Source organism: Cuculus canorus, chromosome 7 (genome assembly GCF_017976375.1).
Source record: "Cuculus canorus isolate bCucCan1 chromosome 7, bCucCan1.pri, whole genome shotgun sequence".
Classification (NCBI taxonomy): Eukaryota; Metazoa; Chordata; class Aves; order Cuculiformes; family Cuculidae; genus Cuculus; species Cuculus canorus.
In genome coordinates this window covers 1,341,553-1,369,288 of record NC_071407.1, presented here as the reverse complement: position 1 = coordinate 1,369,288, position 27,736 = coordinate 1,341,553, and the positions used below count along the sequence as shown (strand labels likewise).

The 27,736-nt window shown below is 43.5% G+C and overlaps 1 protein-coding gene across 5 annotated transcripts in view; it reads right to left on the bottom strand.

Moving 5' to 3' along the window:
• ATE1 (arginyltransferase 1) overlaps positions 1-27,736 on the bottom strand; it is a 56,381-nt gene that overhangs the window by 12,929 nt on the left and 15,716 nt on the right. For 3 of the 5 annotated variants that reach the window (XM_054070876.1, XM_054070875.1, XM_054070874.1), the window contains exons 8-10: positions 21,252-21,284; positions 15,222-15,403; positions 10,621-10,720 (exon numbers count right to left, since the gene is read on the bottom strand). In XM_054070876.1, coding sequence (XP_053926851.1) covers positions 10,621-10,720; positions 15,222-15,403; positions 21,252-21,284 — 315 coding nt within the window. The remainder of the gene's footprint in view (positions 1-10,620; positions 10,721-15,221; positions 15,404-21,251; positions 21,285-27,736) is intronic. The other 2 variants (XM_054070877.1, XM_054070878.1) reach the window with 1 other exon arrangement.

Genomic DNA, 27,736 nt, shown 5'->3' with positions numbered 1-27,736 from the left:
TTTGAGCAAACAACGGGGACCAAAAACCTCATAGAAAAACCCACTCAGCAGTAAGCAGGATGCTATCTGTACTGCAGAAGTGATGGAGCAGTTTGGTCATTGCTGCTTCAACAGTAACATTTGCTTTTTAAACCGTGGACTTTTTCCTGGAATAGCTCACAGGCAATGATTAGTGAAATTCCACCATCGCTTGTTGATTTATTAAAAAGAGATTCTCTGCAGACATTCCCAGAAACTAAACAGCCATAATTATTTTCCCTCCAGCTCCACAGCAAATCACCACCTCAGCAACAACCACCACCTCTAATCAGATCTTCATTTCATTTAAAACAAGATCAGTCATCGGCCTATAACTTAAGTCGGAAATCTACCTTTGAGCCATTATTTCTTTAATCCACAGCCTCGCAACATTCAGAGCCGTATGGCAATATCAAAGTAATTCTCAAACTGAAAATTCACTGCACACATCAGCTTAAAACCAGACATACAACTGATGGAATGGAAAAGTTTAAAGACCTTGGTTAGAGCAGTCTTGAGGTAACAGTTAGAAGGCCGGATGTCATAAGAAACCACCCTGCAGTCAATGCAATTAAGAGTTCTTAACATCAATAACATCCAATAGGTAATGAAGATGATCATCTCGATACGAAGTGAATTTTTTCCAGCACTGACTATGAAAACACTATGAAGGTGACCAATGTTTGGGAAGGAACATGGATAATCACCGTGAAAGCCTGGTGATAAAGAGGGACTGTAAAACGTCAGTCACAACCTCTGCTCTTCTTTCAGACACAGCCTTACCCTGCAGCTCTCAGTTCTGAAGAACCAGAACCATTATTTGAATGTTTGCCCTCTTTCCCAGTTCCTTTTCTCACTGTTCAGCTCTTCCCAGTATTTATAGCAGAGTTAACTTCTGTCATTATTTCACAGCATCATAAAGACATAGACTGATAGAATCATAGAATGGTTTGGGTTGGAAATGACCTCACAGCCCATCCAGTCCCACCCACTGGCTCAGGGGCTCCAAGCCCCGTCCAACCTGGCCTGGAACCCCTCCAGGGATGGGGCAGCCACCGCTGCTCTGGGGAACCTGGGACAGGGCCTCCCCATCCTCACCATGAAGAAATTCTTCCTAAAATCCAATCTAAATCTTCCCCCTTCATCCTATCACTCCAGACCCTTGGAAAAAGCCCCTCCCCAGCTTTCCTGGAGCCCCTTTCATCACTAGAAGCTGCTCTGATGTCTTCCCAGAGCCTTCTCTTCTCCAGGCTGAGCCCCCCCAGCTCTCAGCCCATCCTCACAGCAGAGGGGCTCCAGCCCCGATGTATTTCCCACCAACTTGAAATTATGGAGTAAGAAATACAAAAATAATCTCTCCTAAACTGTCATAACTGCACACATGGACAAAAACCCCTTCATGCTGAACCTTGTCAGCTACCTGATGTATCTTTCCGCAATGAGGCAGTCTGACTCCGATTTTCTTATTTCAAAAACATTCAGGATTGACTCATAAAAAAACACCGTTCGGTTTCTGAGATTTTTTTTTAATTAAATGCAAATTTCTATATGAAGTTAAAACAATATTCCTCCAATTCCACGCAGAAGCTTAAAGCTCAAGGCCTTAGAAAATCCTCTCAAGCTAGCGAATGGAAATGACATTATTAAATAAACCGCTTTGAAACGTTACGCTATCCAAACAGGAACAGAAAGGTCTGTGGAGGTAATGCTTAAAGAGCACTTTCAGTCACCGTTGCTCAGACGGAACAATTCGAAGACTTGGGCAAAAAGGTGCCTTTTCAGTCAGATTTTGAAGAACTTTAGAACATAATTACCTGTGGATTTAAAGACCTTGTTTCCCCTGGTGGGAAGGCAGAGAGAGGCAATGCCCATCTCTCATTGCTGCTCAAGCACAGAAAGCAGAGGGTGACAGCTCAGCCCTTCTGGCAGCACACGTACACCCAGGGGTGGAAGGAAAGATCCCTCAGTCGCAGTGCTGGAAAGCACCGTCCCTACATCTCGAAACAGAGCACGTTTATGATTCATGAAAATCACATTGCTACACGGTTCTACTCTAAATGCCCCAACTGCTTCTATAACGCCATGTTCCGCCGCAGAATGGGATGTCTAAAGTTAACTCCACTGCAGCATTGCTAGTGTCAAAGAAGAGCTTATTTAGTACTGAGCAAAACAGTCAGAGGAAAGTGTGATTATCCAGTCCATCACTGGAGAGTCAGTATTTATTTTCGGTGTCAAAATAACCTACTTTAGGAGGGAAAAGGAAGAACTAGTGCTGAGGTAACTTCCTTAAGATGTTTTCGTCCACCAGAATTTAGCACCTTGTTAACAACCCCCCTGAAGATGTGAGAGGCTGAGGTGGTGACCCAGAGGAAGGAGGAACCACTGCCGGTGACTGAAACTGTAATTAGAGGTGAACATTAAACAGGCCATCGATCCTCCCCAATATCCTCCTTTATAAAAGTATCTCCAAACATAGTAGAAGCTATTTCTCCCGCGAAGGCATTTTATTTACTCTGTTGGTTAAACCCACATCCCATGACTCACTCCGAGGAGGAAGTGGGTACAGAGCTGAGTTTCCCAATGAAGAGCATCAGCACCGTCTTTGTATTTATAGAATTGAAGGGGAATCCACAGAATCTCTTAAATCAAATGCAATGATTTCTAAGGGCTTTTGTCTCTTTTTCCCTTCCCTAAGCACTTACTCTCTATTTACGTCCTTAAAAGTGTTAACAACTCAACATGAAATTAAGCAACTTCACTTCCCCTGCACCTCACCCGGACTGTTAAAAACCTGAACCTGACAATCCAGCCAGATTCTGCCCCGGGTACAGGGGCACTGGTATGTTCGTGTTTCATTATTCACTCTAAAGCTATTACATCATCTAAAAAAAATACCTCTAAGCACACTATTCATATCCCTTCTCATTCTTAATATCGCTGATTTGTAACATACGCCCCACACAAACACAAACGGAAAGGGGATGTTCCGAAGGGAACCGCTGCAAAGCTGTTTACCACCGTAGAACTCCTTCAGATTGGCAAAACTGGGTTTAAAAATCATTTCTCTTTGGTTTCAGATTAAATTTGTGCATATTTCAGAAGTAATTCTGTCTATGGTAAAATTCCACACCCGAAAATATTTTGTTTTCTTTTATCTCACAATATAAAAGCATTGGCACAGCAGCACTGCTCGACCTTCTGGGGAACATGAACGATAAGGCTTTGAACAAGAAGCATCACTTTCCAGGCCATCCGTAAGCACTTTTCTTAGGTTTCAGCTTCTCAAATCCCATACCACCTGCTGATGAAATGCACTCTGTCGACACACAGCTGCGTGTTGTTCTGTCTCTGCAGCTGCATTTTGTTCAGAAACATCCAACGAGACGTAAAATCTGCTATTTTTAAACAGTTTTGGAAATAAAAAATACATTTGTCTAAAATGTCATTGATTTTGGTTCCGTTTAAGGTTTTCATGGAGATCCAGAACCACCCTTTGAGACAGAATGCAAGCCTTTTTGGAGCTGTAATGACATGAGAGCAGCCACTGGAGGTTATGCCAGATGTCCGGGGTGCGGGCAAACATCCAGGGTATGACGTGATGAAGACTAGAAGAACAGTATCAGCATATATTTTAAGCTGCAAACTGGTGTCCTGCTCGAGGGCCATTCCCACCTCTACTGTAGAAGTGCAATAAATAATCGTTGCCTTAAAACTAAGATTTTACAGATAAAAATGGTATTTCCATCAGTCAGAAGGGACTTGAATCCTTTACTGGTTCCTCCTACTTGGGCTACTCCACAGCTTTACCACCCTCGTCAATTTGTCCCCTTTCCAATTTGGCTTTCTCTCTTTTGAAACAGAGGGAAAAGGCCACTGGGGGGAAACAGCCAAACTGTGCTTTCATAGTCATAGAATCATGTGGTTGGAAAAGATCTTTGAGATCATCGAGTCCAACCATCCCTGTCCACCACTAAACCAGATCCCTGAGTACCTCATCTCCCCCCTCTTCTAACCCCCTCCAGGGATTGGGGCCCCCCCACCTCCCTGGGCAGCCTCTGCCAGGGGCTGAGAACCCTTTCAGTGAAGAAATTTTTCCTGATATCCAATCTGACCAACCTGGTACAACCCGAGGCCGTTGTTCAAGCAGCAGGAGAACACAAGATAATAAGGAGAAAGAAAACCAAAAGAAAAATCACATCTTGATATGTATCTGACCAAGCTATCAAACAGCTTGCTTAAAAAGCAATACTGAAATCTATTCTAGCTAAGAATATCCCGAGTATGTGGTTTCTCCTACTAACAGAAATGTGACTATTCAATAAAAAATACCTCCAGGACTTCTTATTTTCACTTATTTGGGGCATTTTTTCCTCCTTCATAAAATAAAGAGTCTTTAAGGTGTTTTCCTTTATGCTATTAGACGTGTCAAATTTTAATTGGAAACTTCTGGGACTGAATTCTCCAGCGAAGCTGCCAAGCCTAAATTAATGCATCACACCATGATATTTTTCTGATTTACAATTTCCAAATCAGAACCTACCAGAACTTCTCTGAACTTTTATCCCGCGTGAAGGGCAAAGGTTTTAATGAGGGTTTAGTCTGGAGATTACTTGTTAAATATTTTGTAAAATCGGAGGGATTTGGTAAGCACTTGAGATGAAAAACATCGGCAGAGTTTGCTTTTGTAGTCTAAGTGAAATTTAGAATGTAAAACTACCACGAAAGAGAATAGTCTCAGAACTGAAGGAGGTCAAGCACCAGTAGCACTGAAAAAACAAAACAGTAAGGTTAAACACACAGTTAATTCTTTTATCAGGTACTGCTTTACATCTGTATTAGATTTTTTTCACAATAAACCCATTGACTTTTTATTAAAAGTGAATTAAGATAGCCTGAATTCCCAGCCAGCTGCTTAAAGAGCTCTTGGACTACGTAAACAAAGTAACCCCAAATCATCACCAGCAAAGAATCAGAGAATTGCTTGGTTGGAAGAGACCTTTGAGATCAAGTCCAACCGTACCTGACCACTACTGAACCAGACCCCTGAGCACCTCATCTACCCATCTTTTAAACCCCCTCAGGGATGGGGACTCCACCGCTGCCCTGGGCCCTCTGCAGAGCTCAACAGCCCTTTCCATGAAGAAATGTTTCCTAATGTCTAACCTAGATCTCCCATAGCGCAGCTTGAGGCCGTTTCCTCTCATCCTGTTGTCTCCCATTTGGGAGAAGAGACCAGCACCCACCTTGCTCAAACCTCCCTTCTAGACCGCGATAAGGTCTCCCCTCAGCCTCCCTTTCCATCGGCTAAAGAACCCCAAGTCCCTCAACTACCTTTCCAAGACATGTTCTCCAGCCCCTTCCCCAGCTCCGTTCCCCTTCTCCAAATGTGCTCCAGCCTCTCAACATCCTTCTTGTACGGAGAGGCCCAAAACTGAACCCAGGATTTGAGATGTGGCCTAACGATCGAGTGCTTGCCATCACGTGCCAACAGGCATTGGTACAATAGCTCAATGCAGATCTACACGCCTAAAGGACAGTGGCCAAAAACGTGTCTAAACTGTTCTGCCTCCACCTGCCCCTGCCGAAGATTTAAAGCCACCCCCTCAGGGGATGTTTTTTGTTGGTGTTGCACTGTCCAAGCAGCCTAACACAGTGAGGAGCCAAAGATTTGGCCACAAACCCAGAAAGAGTTCTTAAAACTCAAGAAAGATCTGCAGGTATCCCTGTCCACGGCAGGGGTTGGAACTGCATGGGCTTCAAGGTCCCTTCCAACCAAACCATTCTGTGATTCCATGATTTAAGAGACTCTCAGGAGAAAGTCCGCGCTCACTCCTGTTCGTTGTTGCTGCACTACATGCAGCCACCACAGAGTCAAGATGAGTACAAAAACCCGAGCTCACACAGAATTTACCTCGTAGCCTACTGGAGATTTTTAGATACTTTTCCAATTTAATGAGTATTGCCTTGAGGAATATGATCTTTTTTTTCTGAGACCATCACACTAACTTCTTCCCACACCAAAAGGAAAGAAGGTAAATCTACTCTCATTTAAAGCTTCATCAGAAGGTGGGGCTGTGATCACAAGTATTTAGGGACTAACAATTCAGCCATGAATGGGATCAAGAAGACATTTAAGGCACTGAGTTTCTTTACCCCACTGACAGAGATCCATTTTGTGCTTATAAATCCATTAATCCATCACCAGCAACAGTGAGACGCTCAGTTCTGAGAAAGACACCAAATAGCTTCTACAGCAGAGCGTCAGCCGAGGATTACAGATTGAGCTCTGATGAGAAGCTCCCAACATTTTAGGAGAAACACATAAAACGCCCCCTTGCAATCCGTTAGGCTGCCCAGGTGCCGTCCTTCGGATCCTTCCTCAATGTTGCACCTCACTCAGCAGCCTCCAAGCTTCCCCCCGTGGAGACCTTCCCACCTGACCTCCCCACACAGCATCCTCGGATCGCCCACAATGAGAAGCAGAAGCAGCACTTGGGCTCAGCTCTCTGCCAGCTCTTTTGAGTCAGAGTCCTGCGCTGCTGCCGTACGACACTAACGGAGGATGCACAGAGCAGCAAGCACCACTCAAAACTTACTGCAACATCTCCCTGTCTTCTCCCCCTTTCCCCTGAACGGAAGATAATTAAAAACAATTAATAGCAAACCACACAATGCCAACTGGAAAGGACTGAAATGGAAAGAATGTAAAAAAAACCCCCAACATATACAATGAAGCCTTAATAAATAAATAAAATCCATACATCAGCGGAACAAAAGGCTCATCTCTTCTTCTGTCCATTCACAAACAACAGCGCATTTGTGTTGGGGCGAAGAGAGCATTTTGTTCCTGTTTTCCACAAACCCATTCTTCTGCAATTAGTTGACAATGGGGTCATTTTCATACCCTTTTTGTCATTCTAGCTCAGGGTTAGTTGTGAAAACATGACAGCAGCCATCAGGTTTAGAGAAAAGGGTGTTGCAAATAAAAGGAAATAACAGGTTTTTTATGGGCACGATAGGTAGGACAAGGGAAGAGTTTTTAGGAAGAGAAGTTCAGGTCAGACATGAAGAAAAAAAATCCACTGAGAAGCCTAGAATAGATAGGCACAACAATAGATAAGGATATAAACCCCTGCACATGGAGACGTGTTTATTAAAGGAGACACAGATGTAGCTGGCACTGCCTCGGAGGGAGGGGATGGATGACCAATCACCCATGGCCGCGACAGGGCTACTTTTCCATGACGGCACCATCCCCTCCCGGTTCCAAACCCGTTCCCCTCTACAGGAGCCCGGGACTCGGGCTCCCAAGCACCAACCTCCAACTCTGTGCAAACCAGACTGTTACGAGCATTGTGTTCAACATCAGAGTGGAGGAGAAATAATGGAACTCATTAAAATCCTTCCACTTTGAGACTCAGTGCAGTCCCCAGCTAAACAAACTCAGACAAAGCAAATAATCGCTCAAAAAAGGAATTGCCATCTAGATGAAACGGAACACTTCAGAGCAGGGGACCACAATACCTCGGAGAAATTAATGAGGTCACAGCAAAACCGGAGCTCAGTAAAGTATCTGCCATTAAATCTTCCCTGGAAAAGTGGAGAAGAAACATCTCTTGTGAGGATCAACTGACCTGTCAGCCAGTTCCTCCTGTACAGACCACGGGTGAAATATGGCACAGCCAGGAAAAGTAGAGTTCCTGGCTTTCAGACCGAATAAATTCTACTTGACCACGCTGCCTAATTAGAGCTAATATAATCAGTAAACCAGCAAAAATAAGAAAGAATACAATAAGAACAACTAGACTGGCAGTTAAACGAGAGATCTACTACTCCGGGTGTTGCCAGATTCAATAAGTGTGGTGCAGAGATAAAACTCACCCAGGTTTCACTGCCTTTCACTGCAGCGATAGATTTAAAGGGCTGGTTTTTTCCTCAGGACACAAGAACTTTGATATTTTTCCCAACACTTGAAACCTGGCATCGCTATGAACAACTCCACATGGAGACTATGTTAGGAAAAGCAAAGAATGTTATCTTCATAAATACGTTTTAAGCTTCTGCATCACAGCTCTGCATCTCTGCGCATTCAACTGCACTCACTTTTGGGAATACACACAGATGGACAGGCAGACAAATAAAATTCAGAAGTAAAAAGCAATTAAATCAACAAAAAAATGCAGTGAAGGTGACAAAGCAGCACTATATCCATCCACCTGCTAGTTAGAAACTTTAAAAATACACTCAGCTTGATGCATTCTCACACTTATTGGCACAGACAAATGGATTTACAGAACTCTAACTGGACAATTCTGAAATGCGAGCTGTGACTTCATTCCTTGGATGAAGGAGAAAAATGAAAGACGTGGGAATTGTGAAGTCTATCATTCCCCCTCCAAAAAAAAAAACCCCAATCAAACAAACCCCACACCTCTTTTGTCTCAACATTTCACAGTCCTCACTCGAGTTGCTAATGGTCGCTGCGAGTCCCCAGATCAGCTGCAGGTACAATTCAGCCATCAGCAGTGAATTTATGACTATGCAGAGTCAGGAATAAGATATGAGGAATTTCTATCAGCGACTTCGTTCAGAAGATGGTTTGCCAGAGCCTTATTAATGTGAACCCGAATACATCTTTTTAGCAGCTCCTTTTGACAGAGACAAGCAAGTTACCTCTAATAACTTTGAAAACACCGACCAGTGTAGAACTGGCTTGTAATTTGACAAAGAATATCACTTATTTTGTGCCTTTATGAAAATCCTAGAATCATAGAATGGTTTGGGTTGGAAGGGACCCCAAAGCCCATCCAGTCCCACCCCCTGCCATGGGCAGGGACACCTCCCACTGGCTCAGGGGCTCCAAGCCCCATCCAACCTGGCCTGGAACCCCTCCAGGGATGGCGCAGCCACCGCTGCTCTGGGCAACCTGGGCCAGGGCCTCCCCACCCTCACCATGAAGAATTTCTTCCTAATGTCCAATCTAAATCTCCCCCTTCCAATTTAAGCTATTCCCCATCAACCTATCACTCCATGTCCTTGGAAAAAGTCCTTGCCCGGCTTTCTTGTTGTTTAACTAAATTCCATGGTCAGAAATGGCAAGAGAGGAGAAGCAAGGATGAGCCAGACTTCTGTGGATGCCGTGAACGTGGAAGTTCAGGCTACCCCTGGATGCGTTCTACTGCTGCGGAAGGAGTGATGCTGAAATTCTTGAAAGCAGCCAAAGAAACTGGCTCTTCAGTGCCATAAAATTCCAGGGGCACCGCTTACAACCACGGTCCGAGGTATTCATTTTAGGAATGATTAATTACAGATGAATCAGCCTTTTGTTTCTTCTCTGACATTTCAGAGCCCTTTCTAGTGTTCCATCTATCTGAAGTCTGGCCATGCCCCAATACCGACGGAGACTGTTGGAAATAATTCCATTTACTTTGGCCTGCATACAAGTCTGGATAAAGACTTCAGTCAAAACACCTCCTCACATCATAGAATGGTCTTAAACTGGTACTCAGAACTGGATGGGCTTTAAGGTCCCTTCCAACCTGAACCGTTTTATGATTCTACGATTTCAGTGGCAGGGGCAGTGTCCTCCAACTCGCCTGTTTGCTTCCCTCAAATTTCATATTCACTTTTTCAGAAGACTGAACCGTCACGGTCACCTGTAGAGCTGGCCGCTATAAGGCTGAAATGGTTTTTCTTTCACAGCTATCACTTCAATGAGCCTCACAGTTTTTTGGTTCTTTGAAAATGAGCTGAAAACATTTCAGATCCTTAGCACCCTTTGAAGGGAAAAAAAAAAAAAGAGACTACTGCAATTCTTACTCCAGATTTCATGAGCTTTGGAGCTTTCCACATTATTAAGTGATATATTTGGTTATGTGTCACCACTCAACAAATTTCTATCAACATTCAGTACTCCGAAACTGCATCATAATGTTAAAAAAGCAACAATATATAGAAGCAAAGAAAAGATACCACATTCACCAGGTCTAAAACCAGAGCAGAGAGACACCCTTATGCACTCAGGTCTGAACAAAGTTGAAGGTAATGCGTTATAAAGAAGGTTTAGGGAAAGATCGGTTATGGATGCTCTTGACCCTCTCCTCAAAACTCCGCTGCCTTGCTCAAAGTTGCTGCTAATCTCACTTCTCACTGTTTCATCGCAGAGCGAGACGCTTATCTTTAGCAAAAACCAGAGGAAAACCCAAGCGCAATCAGGACCATGAAGGCAATTAATCACTGTCCCTAAGCAACAACTCCACACACACACGCAAACCTTAAAGAGGGAGAATTTCAGTCTGCTGGACAATCTACTGTAAACACGAGATAGCCAAGTAGCCGAACGACAAACTGTTATCTGACAGCCTTGAAAACCTCCCCAGCAGAACTGCTCCTAGGCCAGCTTGTAATAAATACCACATGCGGCTACACTGAAAAAGAAAACACCTAAGCCAAGTTAAACAGCAACCAACGTTCAGATTTAACCATGTACAGTCTACATTAGAATCCAAAATGACAATAACAAAACACTATATGACGATGAACGCTGTCGAAGACTTTGACTTAGATGAGCACGCTAAGGAAATAAGTGAAAACACACATTACCTTGTATCTCATTTTGGGGCAGGAATGGATGTAGAAACCCATGTAATAAAAACAGAGATCAGGAGCTTTTTCGTGAAGTTGCCTAGTAAATGCAATTTCCCTGTGAAAGGAAAGAGGAGTCTAATTACTTCTGAATACAATTCTTACATTCATTTTACCCCTTCATATTGAAATATTTTACAGCTACCCGGTTCTTGACCTGTTTAAAGGACTAGACTACTGCCAAATAAAAAAATTAAGAAAATAAACTCTAAATTAATTCTTAAAAAAACCCAAAGATGATAAATTGAAAATTAGTGCTTAAAAAAACCCCAAAATAACATATCACCAAAATGCAAAACACGATGTCAGGCTTCAAAATGCTTTCGTTTCTGTTTCATCCTGCCAACTGACTGACTTGAAATTCAAATAAAGTGACTAAAATAGTCTCTATTTGATCGGTTTCTTGTTAATATTCCTGCACATTGGAATTCTACAGACATCTGGCTGACACAGCTCAGGAAAACATCGCTATTTTTAATAAACAAGATTCAAAGATAAAAGCCTCCTGTCTGTTCACTTATTTCCATTCCAGCAATTCACATGTAAAACCATTCACCTTTACGCAACAACAGGTATTTTTCGCCTGCTCCATGTTTGTTTGTACAATTCTCTCATTTATTCTGAAAGAGGAGTGTCAATAGAGTCCAAAATAACTGCTTTTTATTTTACCGCCACAAGGAAAATTGCATTATGATAACGACTCTGCCAGTGTTTCCACTGTAATCCTGATTTTTACAGCATCTGTAACTTCGCTGTTCATCTTTGTATCAAATTTGATGAAATATGGTAGTTGGTTCTCACCTTCAATGTCAAAGGGATAACAGACGAGCACATGCAGACAGGGAGCACATACAAATACTGGGGGGTTTATCACTTAAGTCAGTAATGGAGATGTTTAAACACACTGTAAACCTAACGTTTCAGTTGCATGTAGTTCACAGAGACCATCACAGATCCCTGATAACCCTCTATCAACAGACATCAGTTCCAAGAGGAGAACATCTAAAGATGTTACTCCATAAGTGAAAATCCAGGTATATACAATGATTCCAGAAGTGGGATTTCTGTACTCCGAAAAGCCTACCGACATCGATATAACCTTTGAGACAAAGCATAAAGTTAAACCACCTTACTGCTTCATGCAAATATATCATGGACCAAATTAAACAAATCCCTTTCTGCAACTCAAAAACCTGAAACACTACCGGGAAAAAACATTATCTTTGCATAGCAAAGACCTTTAGACACTCTTCCCAGTTGGGCTACGCTGTTTGATTTAATAAAACACAAAGACTCAAAGTGAACAGGAAGTGAAGTGGTGGTGCCCCATCCCTGGAGGGGTTCCAGGCCAGGTTGGATGCAGCCCCTGAGGCAGTGGGAGGTGTCCCTGCCCGTGGCACGGGGTGGGACTGGATGGCCTTTGAGGTCCCTTCCAACCCAAACCATCCCATGATTCTATTTTATGATTCAGAACAGAAGATAATGATGTAAACATTGGGCTGTGGCAGGAGTCTCACCATGGGCAACTACGGACCGTGCACACAAATCAGTGCCCGTGATACAACGCTGCCTTGCTCCGAACCACCGCCAGCGCCTTTGCGTGAACCACAGCCTCCAGCGATACACCCTCGGTAAGGACCCTTAACTCACGCTTGTGTTGCGTTTTCCATTTATCTATTCAGCCAACGGCACGGGCTGCCGAGGCACCCTTCTCCCTCGTCCACCCAGGAGCGTGTGCTGGGATCCAACATCACGGAGTCCTCCAACCTCCTCAGTTTAAACCAGGAACAGCAATCAGGTGTCACTGTAGTGCATAACTCACACCCACCTGCACTCATCTGGCCTAAATCCCTACGGAAAAGGGACTACATCTTGCAGTTGCCTTTCTGTGGAGCTTTCAGCTCTGGCACATATCGAAGGAGCTGTAACGGTTGCTCTTTCTTGGCAAGAGTAGCCAGTAGCGAGGAAAACACACATTCATTTCATCAACACAAGATTCCAACTTACTATTTCAGTGCTACAGAACCCAATCCCAAAAGAAGTTGAAGTACTTTCCTCTCACAATACAGAGATCACGAGCGCTGCCCTTGTCTGCCAGTCATGGTTTTAGGTAGCAGGGGGCAGCCTTAACTTTTTCCTGCAAAGAAGAATCCCTCGGTATTTCTTGCTGATTTGTTTCCCTTTGGCAAGACAGGCGTTTCACAAGTGGCTGCTTCTCCCCTCATTCTTCACTCACACACCTTCATATTTCAACCGATCTTCAAATCCCATCCTTTCTACGACTCAGCAGCAAGAATTCTCAGAGTAGCATGAAGTGGAAGTGACAGCACCGCGATGCCGTTTAACCTCCTCAGAGGAAAATTGGCAACAGCTTTGATGGTATCAGATTACTTTGCAGCTTCCTAAATCCTCCCAAGCTCTCCAGGTTTTTTTTCTGTTTTTGAAAGAACAACAACGTTGGCTCCTTCCAAGACTGCTGGGAACCCATTTTTATTGCCTGAATGCTGCAGAATTTATAAGCTGCTCTTCCACCAGTTGACAGACTCACGCATGCTGCAGCAACGAAGCTTTAAATTTACTATGTAGAACATTTCAAATCATTGATAGAATCCGTAAGCATGGATTATATTTTTTATAATTACAGAAAGCAATGTCATATGTACTAATGCTGAAGAACAACTCCTTGGAGGACTCAGTCTGTTATGTTATATACTTGGAGCCCCCTGATCCAGTGGGAGGTGTCCCTGCCCATCACAGAGGGTGGAGCTGGATGGCCTTTGAGGTCTTTTTTGACCCAAACCATTCTGTGATTCTGTGCTGACATGGAAGCAAAAATAACCAGGCCAATTTCAAGTATCTAGAATATATAATAAAATACTTCTAAAAATCTAAACTGCTAATAGAAAAAAGATAAATTCTAAATCACAGGAGCTCCAACACTTTTGCTCTATTTCTAAATTGCAATTAATTTTCTAAAATCGCCAGTGCCACTGAATGCCCTATAAAAATGACTATTCAGACTCTTTTAGACATAGACCACTGGCGATGCTACAGCAACAACTGCATTAATCATAAAATCATTACATCTAAGCTCATCCAGTCCAACTGTCAGCCCAACACCACCATCTCTGCTAAACACGATGCCTTTGAAGTTAGCCCTGGTTTGCACTGGAACCAGACCAGGTGCCATCCAGAGGTCCCTGGAGGGGTTTAAGAACCACGCATACGTGGCATTTTGGAGACATGGTTTAGTAGATACAGCGAGACTGGGCTGGCAGTTGGACTGGATGAGCTTAGAAGTCTTATGCAACATTAACGCTTGTGATTCTATGAAAGGATCATAATCTAAACAAATTATGAGTGATCAGACTTGTGAGATATTAAATTACACAGTTTATTAATTATTGGAAAAGTATACGAAGCAGCTGTGATAAAAATAGACTTCCTAAAAACGATGTTTGTGCTTTATACGTTTTGAAAACCACGTCATTTACCCATTCTAGTGGGTAAAAATAAACAGCAGCTCAGAAGCTCCCCAGGATGCCCTGGAGAAAGAAGAAGGCTGGATCTGACAAGTCCAGTGTTTTTTTTTGTAGCTGGAGGAGTCTAGTGCAAATCTGAACAGGTAAAGATCTTTGCTAGAACTTCTCAGACGTAAGGAAACTTGAAAATCAACAGGTCTGGCCTGAGGAGCAAACCCACGACAACATCACTGGCCATACCACGCGCCTGTGACCAACTTACTTCAGCTAAACGGCAGAGCAACAAAGCTCAAAAAACATGGAGATGCACAAATATTTCCACTCATTTAGGTTTTTCTTTCTGCCCCCTTATAATAATAATAACGGAACCATAAAATTGCTCATGGAAGAAAAACAGTAACATCCAACTTAGCATAGAAGTCTCACTCACAGCAAAAAGCGTTACTCACTGTTCCTACTGTTTTGCAAGACCAGGTTGATAGTTAATTTAAGGCTTTAAAGTTCACAAGATTAATCCCTCCTTCAGACTTTCTGAAGGCAAAGGTAATGAGGTTAACATACCTGAAAAATAGACTTAGTGCTAGTAGAGCAGGAGATACTAATTCAGAAGACAACGGGTTTCAGGTACTCTGTTTTTATGGTCTCAATGTGCATAAAACTATAAAAGTGATTCATTTCATTTGGTGACTGGGCTAAGGAAAAGGTCAAAGGAAAAATTATTTCTATTCAAACACAAAAAAGGGGCTTTTCTTGCTGAAACCAGGCAATGCTAAATTATTTTTAGGGGCAATAAAAACGAGGTATTTAATTTCTAAATGTTTTTCTAATCTTCAAAACTGCTGTATTTAGCTAAATAGAAAGATACATCCCTGTTCAAGGATGATGATTAAAAAGTTATTTGCAATGCAATCAATTAAAAATTAAATTAGAATTAAGAAAAAAACCAAACCCATAAGCAGTTTGCTGGAGATCGTGTTACCAGTGCACGTTTAGACTGAAAATACAAAAGCTCAAATTTAGAAACAAGTATCAATTTGCACTATGATGTCTAAGCAGATAACAAAGATTTCCTCTTACCGCAGTGCAGAGTAGACCCCCAAAGATAAGAACGAGTAGTCTGGATCGTAGTACAGATAGACGGAGGACACGCAGTAGGGCAGGATATCGATTACACCGACAGCGATTATCTTCCCGTCCAGCCAGTATTGTTGGTGGAAGGAACCGTAGCCGCAGTCTGGTCCATTTGGCGCATCCTCCGCCTAAGCGAAAACAACAAGGGGACACGATGGGCAGACTCATAGCACCAAAACAATCTTAGAAAGAATGTTCAGGCAAAAGCAAATACTGTGAGAAATTACTTCAGCTCTCCATGCTTAGAAAAAGGAAAAAAAGACATTGGAGAAGCAGGGAAAACAGTTCACTGCATCATTCCTGACCATCACGTACTCATGATCAGTAACCTCTACCTGTCAGCCCTGCCAAACATGAACCTGCAAACAGCCGCTGCCGTCGAGCTTTCATAGCACCAAAACAATAAAATAACAACGGGATTCATCAAGTTATTAGTGCATTATCACAATTTCAGCCGGTATTCTTTTTTCCCCCTTTTACTTTGACTCACTTGCTCTTCCACGAGAGACAAGGCCCAACGGCAAGAAGGTGAAACGCTGGCCCTCACTGTCCTGGTGCTTCCCAAGGCCGGCTGCGACTGCCCCGGCCCTCCACCGCGTCCTGTCACGGCAGGGTCCCCACTGCTTCTTTCCCCCACATACTGGAAGTGCTTCGGCCCCAGAAGCTCAGTTTCTGACTGGCCATGGAAGTTGTTTAAGAAGAGCATTTATAGAAAGAACTGAACATCTTATTCTATGTGGGGTGACTCTTCAGAAGGTTTACCACCAACGAAACAATCTTTATCTAAGAACCCAAAACTCTCTGTTGCAACAGAATCTGCGAAGCTGCTTCTTTCTCAGCCCACAACATGGAACCTTCTGCATAAACACAAAGGAATTCGCTGTCCTTGTGTGCGGCGGTTTTGGATGCACAATGAAGGACGTCTCTGGTCAGGGAAAAACACCTACAGCCAGAAACTGATGCTTCCCATGAAGAAGAAAATGATCTAATTTACGCTGTATTACACAACCAGCTCTGGCGTGCTATTTTCTCCCACATCAAGTTTACTTTAATCCTGAATTCCACTGTGCTCAACTTAATTATCCATCTAGTCATGTTTTTCACCGCATTGCCAGACCTTCAGAAAGCTGCTTCTCTCTGAATAAATCTGACAGTATCGCCTGCTATTGCCGACTGTTCCGCATTACGAGGACAGAAGGTGGGTTTAATCACGTCTGTCGATACAGTAGCGCTGACTGGAGAGATGATGGGCAGTAGGAGTTACCCTAATTGGTACCATATGTGTCAAAAGAAAGCAATCACATGAGCAAACCCCATTTCAACTGACTGACTCAACCAGTAACTCCCAAGTTAAAGGCCATCTAATAAAACATTTTCATATAGTTATATAGTGTATAACTAGATACGGAGCTGCAGAGACTGTAAAAGTGAAATGATTGAACATCTGAGAGCTCCATCTGCACTATACGAGGATATCGGACTTGGATAGCAGCATTTTAAACTGCATTTCTTCTCATTCAAGTACAGTCTACTTCTTCAACAGCTACAGTTTCACACAATACCCTCAGCTTTTGAGTCGAGCCAAATGAAATCACACAGTCAAGAGTAAACCTTCTAAGCAGGGACACAGTCAAGTAACAGATCGTCTCTAAGGACATCCCAGCACTGGCTGAATTCTCCCTTCAGCTACCAGGGCAACCGAAAAAATGATGCATCTCCTGCAGGCTAAGGGGAAACGTGGTTAGGAACAGGGGACAGACTGGCTGAAGCGAGGTTCAGTTAAAATAGGTTTTCTTTCTTTATCAAGAACTCATCACGTAGGCTTTAACGGTCCTTTAAAAAGGCAGTCCAAGCCAACACAGAAAGGACTTTCATTCAAAGCAAAGTCACAGAATCACAGAATGGTCTGGGCTGGAAAAGCCCATCCAGATCCAACCCGCACCACGGGCAGGGACACCTCCCCCTGGATCAGGGGCTCCAAGCCCCATCCAACCTGGCCTGGAACCCCTCCAGGGATGGGGCAGCCACGGCTTCTCTGGGCAGCCTGGGCCAGGGCCTCCCCATCTTCCTGAGATCTCATCTCAATTTCCCCTCTTTCACCTGAAAACCGTTCCCCTCGTCCTGTCCCTGCACTGTACTGTGCAGCCGAAGGACCGCTGTGCCCGGGTGACCGCAGGCCTCCAAACGGCGCTGCATGGCTTCGGTCACCAGAGCTCTGCAGGCCGCAGGGTTGCCGTCAGGTCAGAGTGCCTTGTAAAGCACGAGCTGCAGTTGTTTCACCGATGCCATTACAAGGCGAGGCCCTGCACACAAAGAGGCAATGTTCTGAAACAAACAGAACAAGCTCAGCACGGATCTCAGGCAAAATGTTCTGGGATCTCCATTACCTTGAGTAAATAACATTTAAAAAACTAACATTTTCCTCCTCCTTCGAAAGCTTTTCATACAATGTAATCCTTTGTAACACCTGTACGGATTAGGTTCTCTCTGATTTCTCCAGGAACAGTGGACTCCTTTACCTGGATTCCTCGCGTGTGCTGTTCAGGCAATTCGACATGAAGCAGGTCTGGAATACGAAACGTTTCCAGGCAGCAGGTTACACCGTTTCACACTCCTGACATGCCCACCCGGGACTGTGGAAAATACACCAAGGGCAGCAGGGGAGCAAATCCCACTGGTAAGGGCTGGGCTTATCTACCCGAAACTCCATCCTAGCTCTGGACTCAATCCAGAGCGAGCAATGTATTTTAAACTAACAACTTAAACTTCAGTACAACAGATTACTATAACCCGATTATATTGAGACAATCAACAAAATAAGAACTAAATCCAGGACAAAAATTAAAACAAATCATTTTCTCTCTAATGTTTAGACTCTAACGCAGAGAAAAATACAATATATTCCATCACATGTTAATTCTACCTGTCTTCATATTCATATTTTATAACACATTAGTAAAATTTAAATTTTTAATAGCAACTGGTATTGCAGATTGCCCCAATTAGTGCACCTCAGTGTAATGACTGCTTGTAATTGACCTGCAGTGATGGTGAGTGCACTTAATTTTCTTCAAAGCACACTGGTCTTTCTCTTCACTTGTAAGAGAGATTTTCCTACATCATCATCATTATGACGGTGATGGGAATTGGACTCACTAGCCCACGTGCCAGACCAGCGTGCCCTGCAGAAGGCGCCGCGTACTCTCCTACCAAAAATAGGTCCCGACTGTAACAACTGCACCATTAATTCCCCTGGAATGTTTAATGAAATCACCTACTTTGAGCTTTCCCATTTCACCCTCTACTGTGGATGGAGGGAAGAAGCTGTGAAATCCATGCTATCCCTTATACAAAGAAGAAAAAAAAAGCCAGGAATCCCCTGACTCCTGCACTCCCCTGGAAGTTCTTTGGCAAAGAAGTGTTTAATCCCAGCAGTTCCTTTCCCAAAGGCGCACACACGCAACCTACCATATGACAGATTTCTATCTCTTGGTTAGCAACGTATTTCCTTTTCACTACCACGTCCTCCTTTCGTTAGGGATTAGTGGAGATGCCGGGAAAGCCGCCTACAAATAGAGGCCGTGTCAGCAGAGAGGCAGCACTGCATGTTGGTGCTAGAGAAAGCCAACACGAAAGGCTGGCAGCATCTTAGGCCACACTGGGCAGAACACTACCAAGGTCGAGGGACGCTCCGCTCAGCATCATGGAGGCTGCACCGGCAGAGCTGGGGGCAGGGCTGCGTTCCCCAACACAAGGCAAGTCCATAAGAACCATAAAGATGGTTAAAGGGCTCAAGCATCTGAGGGGAGATTGAGAAAGCTGGGACTCTTCAGCCTCAGGAGCAGACGATGCAAGGGGAGGTTTCATCAGGATGGAAAATACCTGACGGCAGGAACGGAGATAAAGGAGCCAGATTATTTTAAATTGTTATCACTGACAGGACAAGACAGAATGAGTGCAAATTAAACTACATGAAACTTAATCTGAACAGAAGGAAACAGGTTGGTGAGAGCGTGGCCAAACAATGACACGAGCTGCTCATACAGCCTATGGAGTCACCACCCTTGGAGATACTCAAACCCCACAGTCCGGGGCAGCCTGCTCTAGCTGACCCTCCTCAAGCAGGGGTTGAACCAGGTGATCCCAAGAGGTCTCCTCCAACTCAAACAATACTGTGATTCCACATCAAACCCAAGTAAATAAACTCACAGGATCAAAACGTAAGGTACCGTGTACTGAGTGAACTCTACGTTACTGGAGAAGTACCCTTGGAGCTGTATTGTCAACTCTTTAATCAGGACAGTCATAGTCAGCCTGAACTACCACAAAGATTGATGAAGCCATGTAGGTGCACAATTTGTCATAGCGCACTAATAACTTGATGAATTTAATGCTTAGCATCAGTCAAAACAGAGAAAGACCAAAGAGCAATTAGAGAAGGATGAGAAAACCAAGCAACAAACCCATCCCTAGGCTGCATAATGCCCTGGCGCATCCAAATGCTGAGGCTCATTCCAAGTGTTGTACCAACAAGAGATGGAACAGCTTGGGAAGGACCAGTGCAGAGGTGACCATTAGTGACACCAATACAGTCACTGGCCCAGAACTCCCCTATCTCACCGAGCACCAACACCAGGGATCCACCTGGAGCAGTTCAGATCTTCCCTATGCCGTTTTCCATAAACAGGCCCACACTGGCAGCAAGATGGGACCAGGCCACCCTCGTTTGTGGTTAAGACTCCTGCAAAGCCATTTTCCTTCAAGGAACCATTATCATCGCATCTTTCCAAAGAGGGCGATATCTGCATACGTCAAGGGTGAATTCACAAATGCTTCCATGTAGCCTCTAAGACAAAAGGATGAACTAAAAACCCCCAAACAGTTCTCTTTACATACTGTTTACTGCTAGATAATTGTCTCATTTTCTGCTACTACAGACTGTATTGGTTTTTAAACTATACATTTTTTATGCCAGAGCCCAGAGCCAAAACCAAAGCTAAACAGAATAGTAAACTGAGGAAATAAAAATCTAGGAAGAGTTTGGGTGTTCGTACTATTTTGCAGCTAATAACAGCATTAAAAATTCACAAAATTACAAATTGAGATCGTGTAAGGTTTAAATTTGATTTTAAGTTATTTTTGTTCGAAAGAGCAAGCAGACTGCACGCTACTGGATTCGCTTGTGGCAACTGATCCAGAATGAAGAATTTCAATAATCCCTTGGCCCCCGATACACAACCCCTTTTATTTAACTTCCTCTAATTGAAGACATCTGCAGTGGTGCCACACAAAATTTAATTCAAGCTTCGAAATGTCAATAAAAAGTGTCTGTAAGAAACAATACCGGTATAAACCTGGCAGGGAAGCGTGCATCAACATCTACGTAGCCGCACAAAATTAAGACTATAATGGCAGTCTGCTGCCCGGGTTGACGAGGTGATAAAAGCCCCTTTCCTATAAAGTCTAATGAGCTCTATTACTCTTCAGCTCTCAAGAATGTAGAGGGCAGCGGACTCAGCAGAGAAAAGCAACAAACCCTCCACACATGGATTCATTCAAGCTGCCACAGATCAAATTACCAGCATAATTACTATAACCTGACAATTTCATTACCGTCACGCGGTGCTTAACTCTTTAGGACTAAAAGACAGTGTAAGAAATTCACAGTAGTTTGCTTACCTGAAATGAAGCGACAGCATTTCTCCTGGACTTTTAACTAAGACCGAGTTAAATATGAGTTCAGCGAGTTGTTTAGCAATATATTCACTTCTTAAAAGAGATAAATCACGAGCAGAGGAGACACAGCGCTTTCTGCTATAATCCCTTAACGATATGATGTGAAATTCAGTGGCAGCTCATTATCCAGCTATTATCCAGTCACGTACACCACTTATACTGGAATGGTTTGCTGCCAACAGAGAGCGAAGAGGAAAGAACACCTTCATTTCAAACCCTGCACCTCAAAGGAGTACGTACCTCCAGAGGAGAGTCACAGAGGAACCGCGTGAACTGCAGCGAGGGAGATCCACCAGAGACACGGGCCCAAGAACACAGTCCGGACATGCGGAGCAGAAAGGCAAGGGAATTATTAGCAATACTGCAGGATACATCCCCATGCAGACAAACACACTCCTCCAAAGACACTGTCAGGTTCTGAGAGTTAAACCCAAATTTCCATAAGCCACCTCCCACTTTCTATCTTGTTTAGAAGTACAAATCGCTGCAATAATTAACCGCCCAAGTACCCTCTTTCAATAAAACAGAAGATCTTTTCCAAATGTGACGCCAGAGCATTATCCCCTTGTCACACAGCGCTGGTCCTGGGGTCTTTAATCCAACACACCCACACTTTCCTCCTCTGTGACTGCCTGCAACAGGGAGGGTTTTCCCACCGTTCCACTGGTGGAACCAACGCCCCATCCCTAAAGCTCAGGGCCCACGTGTCTCTTAATATGAACTGATCACGTCCAGTCACATTCAAAATCATGAGTGAGCCTGGTTCAAGTCTGAAGTAGAGGAAGAAGAAATAAAATCAACTTCCTGAAAGTGCAAGCATGTTCAAACCTCAACTCTGGACTCAATACAAAATGATGTGCTGCAGGCGATCAATCAAAAAGGCAAGGTTTTAATGATCTGGCGCTTGTTCAGGAATCTAAGAGTAATAAACTATAATAGTTATTTATTCACCATCATTTACCTATTCAATGCAACTACTCCCCTACTAGTGGTCTCCACATTAAACATTCTACACAGTTCTGGTCCGTATTTAACTCCCAAACACTCCAGTTCACAAACTGCAAAGGAACAGTAAACAGGAACTTTTCATTAGGAATTTGATTAAAATAACGTATATGGATATCTACAAAAACCTGATTGTTGTCAAGATGTTGTTGTTAAGAATTCTAGGAGTTTCTGAGATTAATTAAATAAGATTATTCTATTTAAAGTGGAATAGAAAGACTGGGGTGATTCCTTGCCAGCCACCCCATTCTCTCCAGGGAAGGAGGGGAGAGGAAGGCAAGCGACAACAAAAGGTTCCAATATTGTGAATTGCTGACTAAGGACCAAGCTCCACGTACACATCCTAAGGAATCAAAGCTTTCCATTTCCTTCAAGAGACGCTGCAAAGCAGATTTTCACGAAGAAAAAGGCAGCCTTTGCCAGATATACGGATCCATCTGCAAATATCGACTGCATCGTCCCCACGGCAGCTCAAAGCGAACACAGAACTTCACCTTCTCTAAGGCCGCGCCTCTGAGAAAGAGTGTCTGCGGGCGCTAAAAGAATCGGGAGTTCTCTCTCAGACCTTTTTTCCCCTAAACAGAGCAGTAGCTGCTCTGCGGATGAACGGCAAACCTTAGGACACGGCCTTTACAGGAGCATACTGAATTTCCACAAGGTGGTACCGAAACCAGGGGACTGTGTATTTCCTATAATGACCCATTTCAGATCTAGTCATCACCACTCGGAATGACTCAGAGTCTGGAAAAAGGAATGATATCTTAATTAAATTCTACAGTTTTTTCAGTTTGGTGGATATGAGGAGAGAAAAAGACAAAACCCAAACAGATTATACTTAAGAAAAAACGTAAATCAAAATTGAATTATTGAGTTATGTTCCCATAAAAAAAGAACAGAGTTACAAATTCCTCCACCGCGAGCGCATCACTCCTTACAGACGGTGGTTTTGGCCTGTGCAGGCTTCAGAAAAAACAAACCATGTGTTATTAATTTTCCTGATAGAAGACCCCCAATAGTTCTCAATCGGTAACTTTAGCTTTATAGTGCAAGTCAAGCCCCACGGGTGAGAAAACTGAGCCAACACTGCTGTTCAAACAGTTTTATCCCTTCTCCAGGCCCTGCTCTGAGGTCCATTGGCTTTGAGGGGGAGGAATTTCTAAGGGTACTTGAGCAAAACTTCTCCTTGCTGGGGAGCACGGGCTCCTGGGACATCTGTACCAGCAGGTAGGAAAAAGATCCTGCCCTCGGCTCTGTATCGCAATTGTATGCAGAAAAAAGCATCGCAAGTCTTGTTAGGCACTATTTCACCTGCGGACACTTGCTAAGTTCTCCGGTTAGACAATACTCTTAATTAAGTCCCAAAGAACTTCACAGGACTGCGAATCTTCCCTAGAAGTCAATTAAGAAACAAACACCTCGAAACTCAAACATTTTCTGTTGTGGGTTTGTTGGGGCTTTTTTAAAGAAGAGTTTAATTGACAAGTAGAGCTTGAGAGTCCAATAAATTCTGAGTTGAATCAATCAATCAATTAAATAAATTAATTTAGAAAATTCTCAAATGAAAAAAAACATTCATTAACTTAATAAATTCTGAATTGAATTAATAAATAGATTGACCTCTGCTGTTACCTTCTCAACCCCTACTCTCCTCTCCCAATCGCAAATCCAGATCACTTCCATCACCATCCAGGTTTGTATCTTGTCTATACCTTTATTTAAACCAAAGTAAATGTAAGATTCGGTTTTTAAACTAACGAACTCATTTTAATACTGCAAGTTTACAATGAGCACAATTCAGAACCAATTCAATAAACCATGAAAGTAATACAGTTAGAAGGTGGTGCTGAATGTAAAATAAATCAATCTGTCAGACAAGCACAATTAAAATTCCTTTCACAAAGTCATGCCTTTCTAATTTAATTTCAAACTGAATTACTTAAACCTCAGTACTTTAAAAGCTTTGCAATATATATAAAATCTGCAACATTTTTGCTTTGGTGCAGAACAACAGGAAAGAAGTTTAAACATAATCAATAAAACAGAGAGGAACACACCATCGAGAAATAAATCAAAGTGGGGAAAAAGGCAGGAAAATAAAAGGTAGGTTTGGTTCAATCCAACGCTTCTTGCTGGAGTGAAAGCACATGCACAGCTTTAAACAGCAGTAATAAAACCGGAGTGTTAACACCTGCCTCCTTTTACAAGGGTGGGAGGATATTTACACACCTCGGATGCAAAACGAGCGTGGGCTTCACCCAGCAGCTCCGCAACCTTCCAAAGCGAGGGGAGGGGTCCTGACGTCACACAAAGACACAGAGCCATAAAGGTTGGAAAAGACCTCCCAGCTCATCCAGTCCAACCAGTGCCAACCAAACCATGTCCCAAAGTGCCAGGGCTACACGCTTTTTGAACCCCTCTTGCGATGGAGACTCCCCCACTGCCCTGGGCAGCCTCTGCCGGTGAAGAAATAGTTCTCCCAAAAGAATGGAGATTTATGGGTCTTTCAGTGAATTCGGTTTTCATTTTATGGTTTTACATAGAAAACTCCGTCAAAATCGTTAAGAACCACGCAAACGGTGACACAAAAAGAATCTGATCTGATACGACTACGGACAAATTACTCAATTGTCCGGGTGCCCAAATTCTTTGATTCTCACAGGCATTTCAAGAATAAAATCCATGAAACCACAGCACTAGTGTCACGAGGGCCACCCAAGCGAACAGAAGGAACGGCGCTGACACAGAAGAACCAGTTGTAGGTTTCTAAGGCAGCAATACCAAGATCTGAAACATAACCCCATGGCAGTGGACACTGCACAGCAGCAGCCTGGCCACCACGAGCCAACCATCGGCTCGGCGCTGCCATCTACCAAAGTGATCGGAGAACTGATTCAAGAGTGTTATACAAACCTACAGTTCCGAGGCAAGCCACAGAAGCTTAAAAATAACCACAAAGGCTGTGGATTTTTAAGCATTCTCTTACTAGAAAACAAGAAGAGAAAGAGAAAACTGGGTTAGAGAGACCTTTTGGGCTGCCTTAAGTGATGGTTGAGACTGTAGCAGAGGCGGTGTTCTCCAACAGCTCTCGCCCTCGCAAGCAGCCCGGCCGCGACTGCTGCCCAAAGAGCCCTCTTGGAAGAAGCAGCCCCCAATGTCAGCAGTGTGCAGCCCACCAAAAACCTATAAACAATCCTCTGGAGAGAGGCCACTTGTGCGCCCACCATCCTGGAAGGATCCTTTCAGCACTGGAGAAGTGGGGTGGGGAATCTTTGCCAGTTTTCTCTTACTTCCTCTTTATTTCCCTCCTTTCCTTCTTCTCGCCTCTTCCTTGTTGTTCCTACCGACGGTTTGCTAAACCAGCGCTTTTCCTATTCTCAAGATTTTTGGGAATAAATATCTTTTAGGTCAATCGTTATTGTTTTTACCTTAATTAGCCGGGGGAGTCCCTAAATTTACAGGGGGGACACAGAGCACAGACTGGGTCACAACAACCTAACATTGTGCAATTCAATCAGCTTCAAACTGATCCGAACGTGCTCCTTGGCATTTCACAAGCTATTCCCTCAGCATTCTATGTTCAAGTGGATTCCTGGGAGGCAATTAAAAAAAAAAAAAAAAGGAAAGAAACCCCCCAACTATCCCCATTTCAGTAATTTTTTGCACCTTTCCAAACAGCCTGTCTTTTGTGTGTGCTGAAATGCTTCTCTTCCAAGACAAATATTTATTCAAGCACAAAGCAGAGAGAGCGTCCAGCCAGCTCTGCAGAGGGAACAGAGAGACATGCTATTTTTCTACAAGTTTGTCATTATAAAACACTGACGAGAAGTTAAAGAAAAGGTTTGCTTCAGGAGGTCCAAACAGCAGAGAACTGTTCCCTCTCACTCTTTCTGGAAACTACTGTAGAATGATCTTTTATGGCAATGTTCTCAGCCGCTGTAGCTGCCACATGTTTCGGTTACGCTGCAGCCGTGCGCTTAAAGACAGAGACTCCTCAAAAAAGACTTCAAGCCTAAAAATCACATTAATGGACTATATGTGTTGTATCGGTGTGTTGAATCATTCAGCGCCATCAAGTTCGCTAGAGAAGAGGCAGGAAGAAAAAAAGGCTGATTTTCACAATTTTTACATGACAATGTAAAGCTCAGTTTGGAATGACAGCCACTGATTTTTTTTTAGCACAAGAACTGAATGCGGCTAAAGGACTAAACTAGCTGAGAGCTTTTAGATATGGGAGTGTGTGCACCTATAAAATGTGCTGCCAGCTTCTGTAATTGACTTCAAGAAGCATCTTAAAAAGGACAACATTGGGTCAGAAGCACAATACCTCTGGTGAGACGATACTTTGGTAAGGAAAGCTGCTAGAGATATCCCTTATTCCACCCAAATTAGCCCTTGGTTAGATCATTGGGATCAAACAATTTCCTTCTTGAGACAAAAGGGCCAAGAAGAAACATTTTTGCTGTATTCATTTCATTTAAAATCTCTGCCTCCAGAGATGCAGAGTTCCATACCTGCATCCGTCATTTAAATAGCGAGAAATACACTCTGACACTTGCTATAAAACACAAAAGACATCCAGGTGGCAAAATATTCTGAAACATCTACATATCTACTCCCACCTTCTCTTTACTTCTCCTGAAGCTGGGGTAGCGCTGGATCACAGCATCTCCAGGGGAGTGGGTTCTACAAAGTCCTCCCTGCATTTCTCACACAGAAAGATGGGTATTTCCGCTGCTGAGCGGGCATTAAAGCGTCTGCAAACACAGATTGCTCTCAGCAAAGCAGAAGACAAGCCAGACCTATCACTGGTCTTTCCGTAGGGAAAGCCTCTGCCAGCACTGCCAAGCACCAGCACTTGATTCAATGGTTTATCAGAGTATTTCTGCCTACTGGGATCACATTAGACACATACAAAGTTTACCCATCTGTCTTATTCCCTGACCACTAATCTATGTATTAATCTATACCTTTTCTCCCAGAAACACAACCAAACGCTATTAAAAGTTACTTAGTATTAAAAAAAAAAATACAACACAGAGAGTATAAATCCATATATCATAGAATCATAGGATAGTTTGGGTTGGAAGGGACCTCAAAGGCCATCCAGTTCCAACCCTGCCACGGGCAGGGACACCTCCCGCTGGATCAGGCTGCCCCAGGACCACCCAACCCGCCCATCCAAATCCGTATTTGTCCATTTCTCTGCACGCGAGTTATTGTAACAAAGCTATGGGTATGGTTTGTCATATTTCTCAAGACAAATGAAGAAAAAAGGATGGACAAACTGCCCTGCGTAAAATGATCGCACTCAACCCGCTGATCAGCTCTGCAATTTGTGCTACAACTGCTCTTTCACTGACCCTACAGGGAAAGGACGCCTGCTCAGTGAAAGAATGCTCAGTCCACTCCCTCCTCTCTGCTCATCATTAAAATCTCCCTTTTTCAGGCTTTCATGATTTCAGATCTTATTAGAGCTTTTCACAAAATAAATACAAATACCGTCCACGTAGACAGAAACTCAAACAAGTAACTTGTGGGCATGGAAATCAATCCTTGCAATCGATCCCATTAGTGGTTTTTTGTGTGTTACAGGCACAGATCCGCTCACTCACCAGGACTGCAGCCTTCCACCACTTTAGCAGAAGAAAATACCGGGAACAGGACCGGGAACCAGTCTTGGACCTGAGGAAAAGGGCTGTGTACAGTCCCTCCGAAAGGGC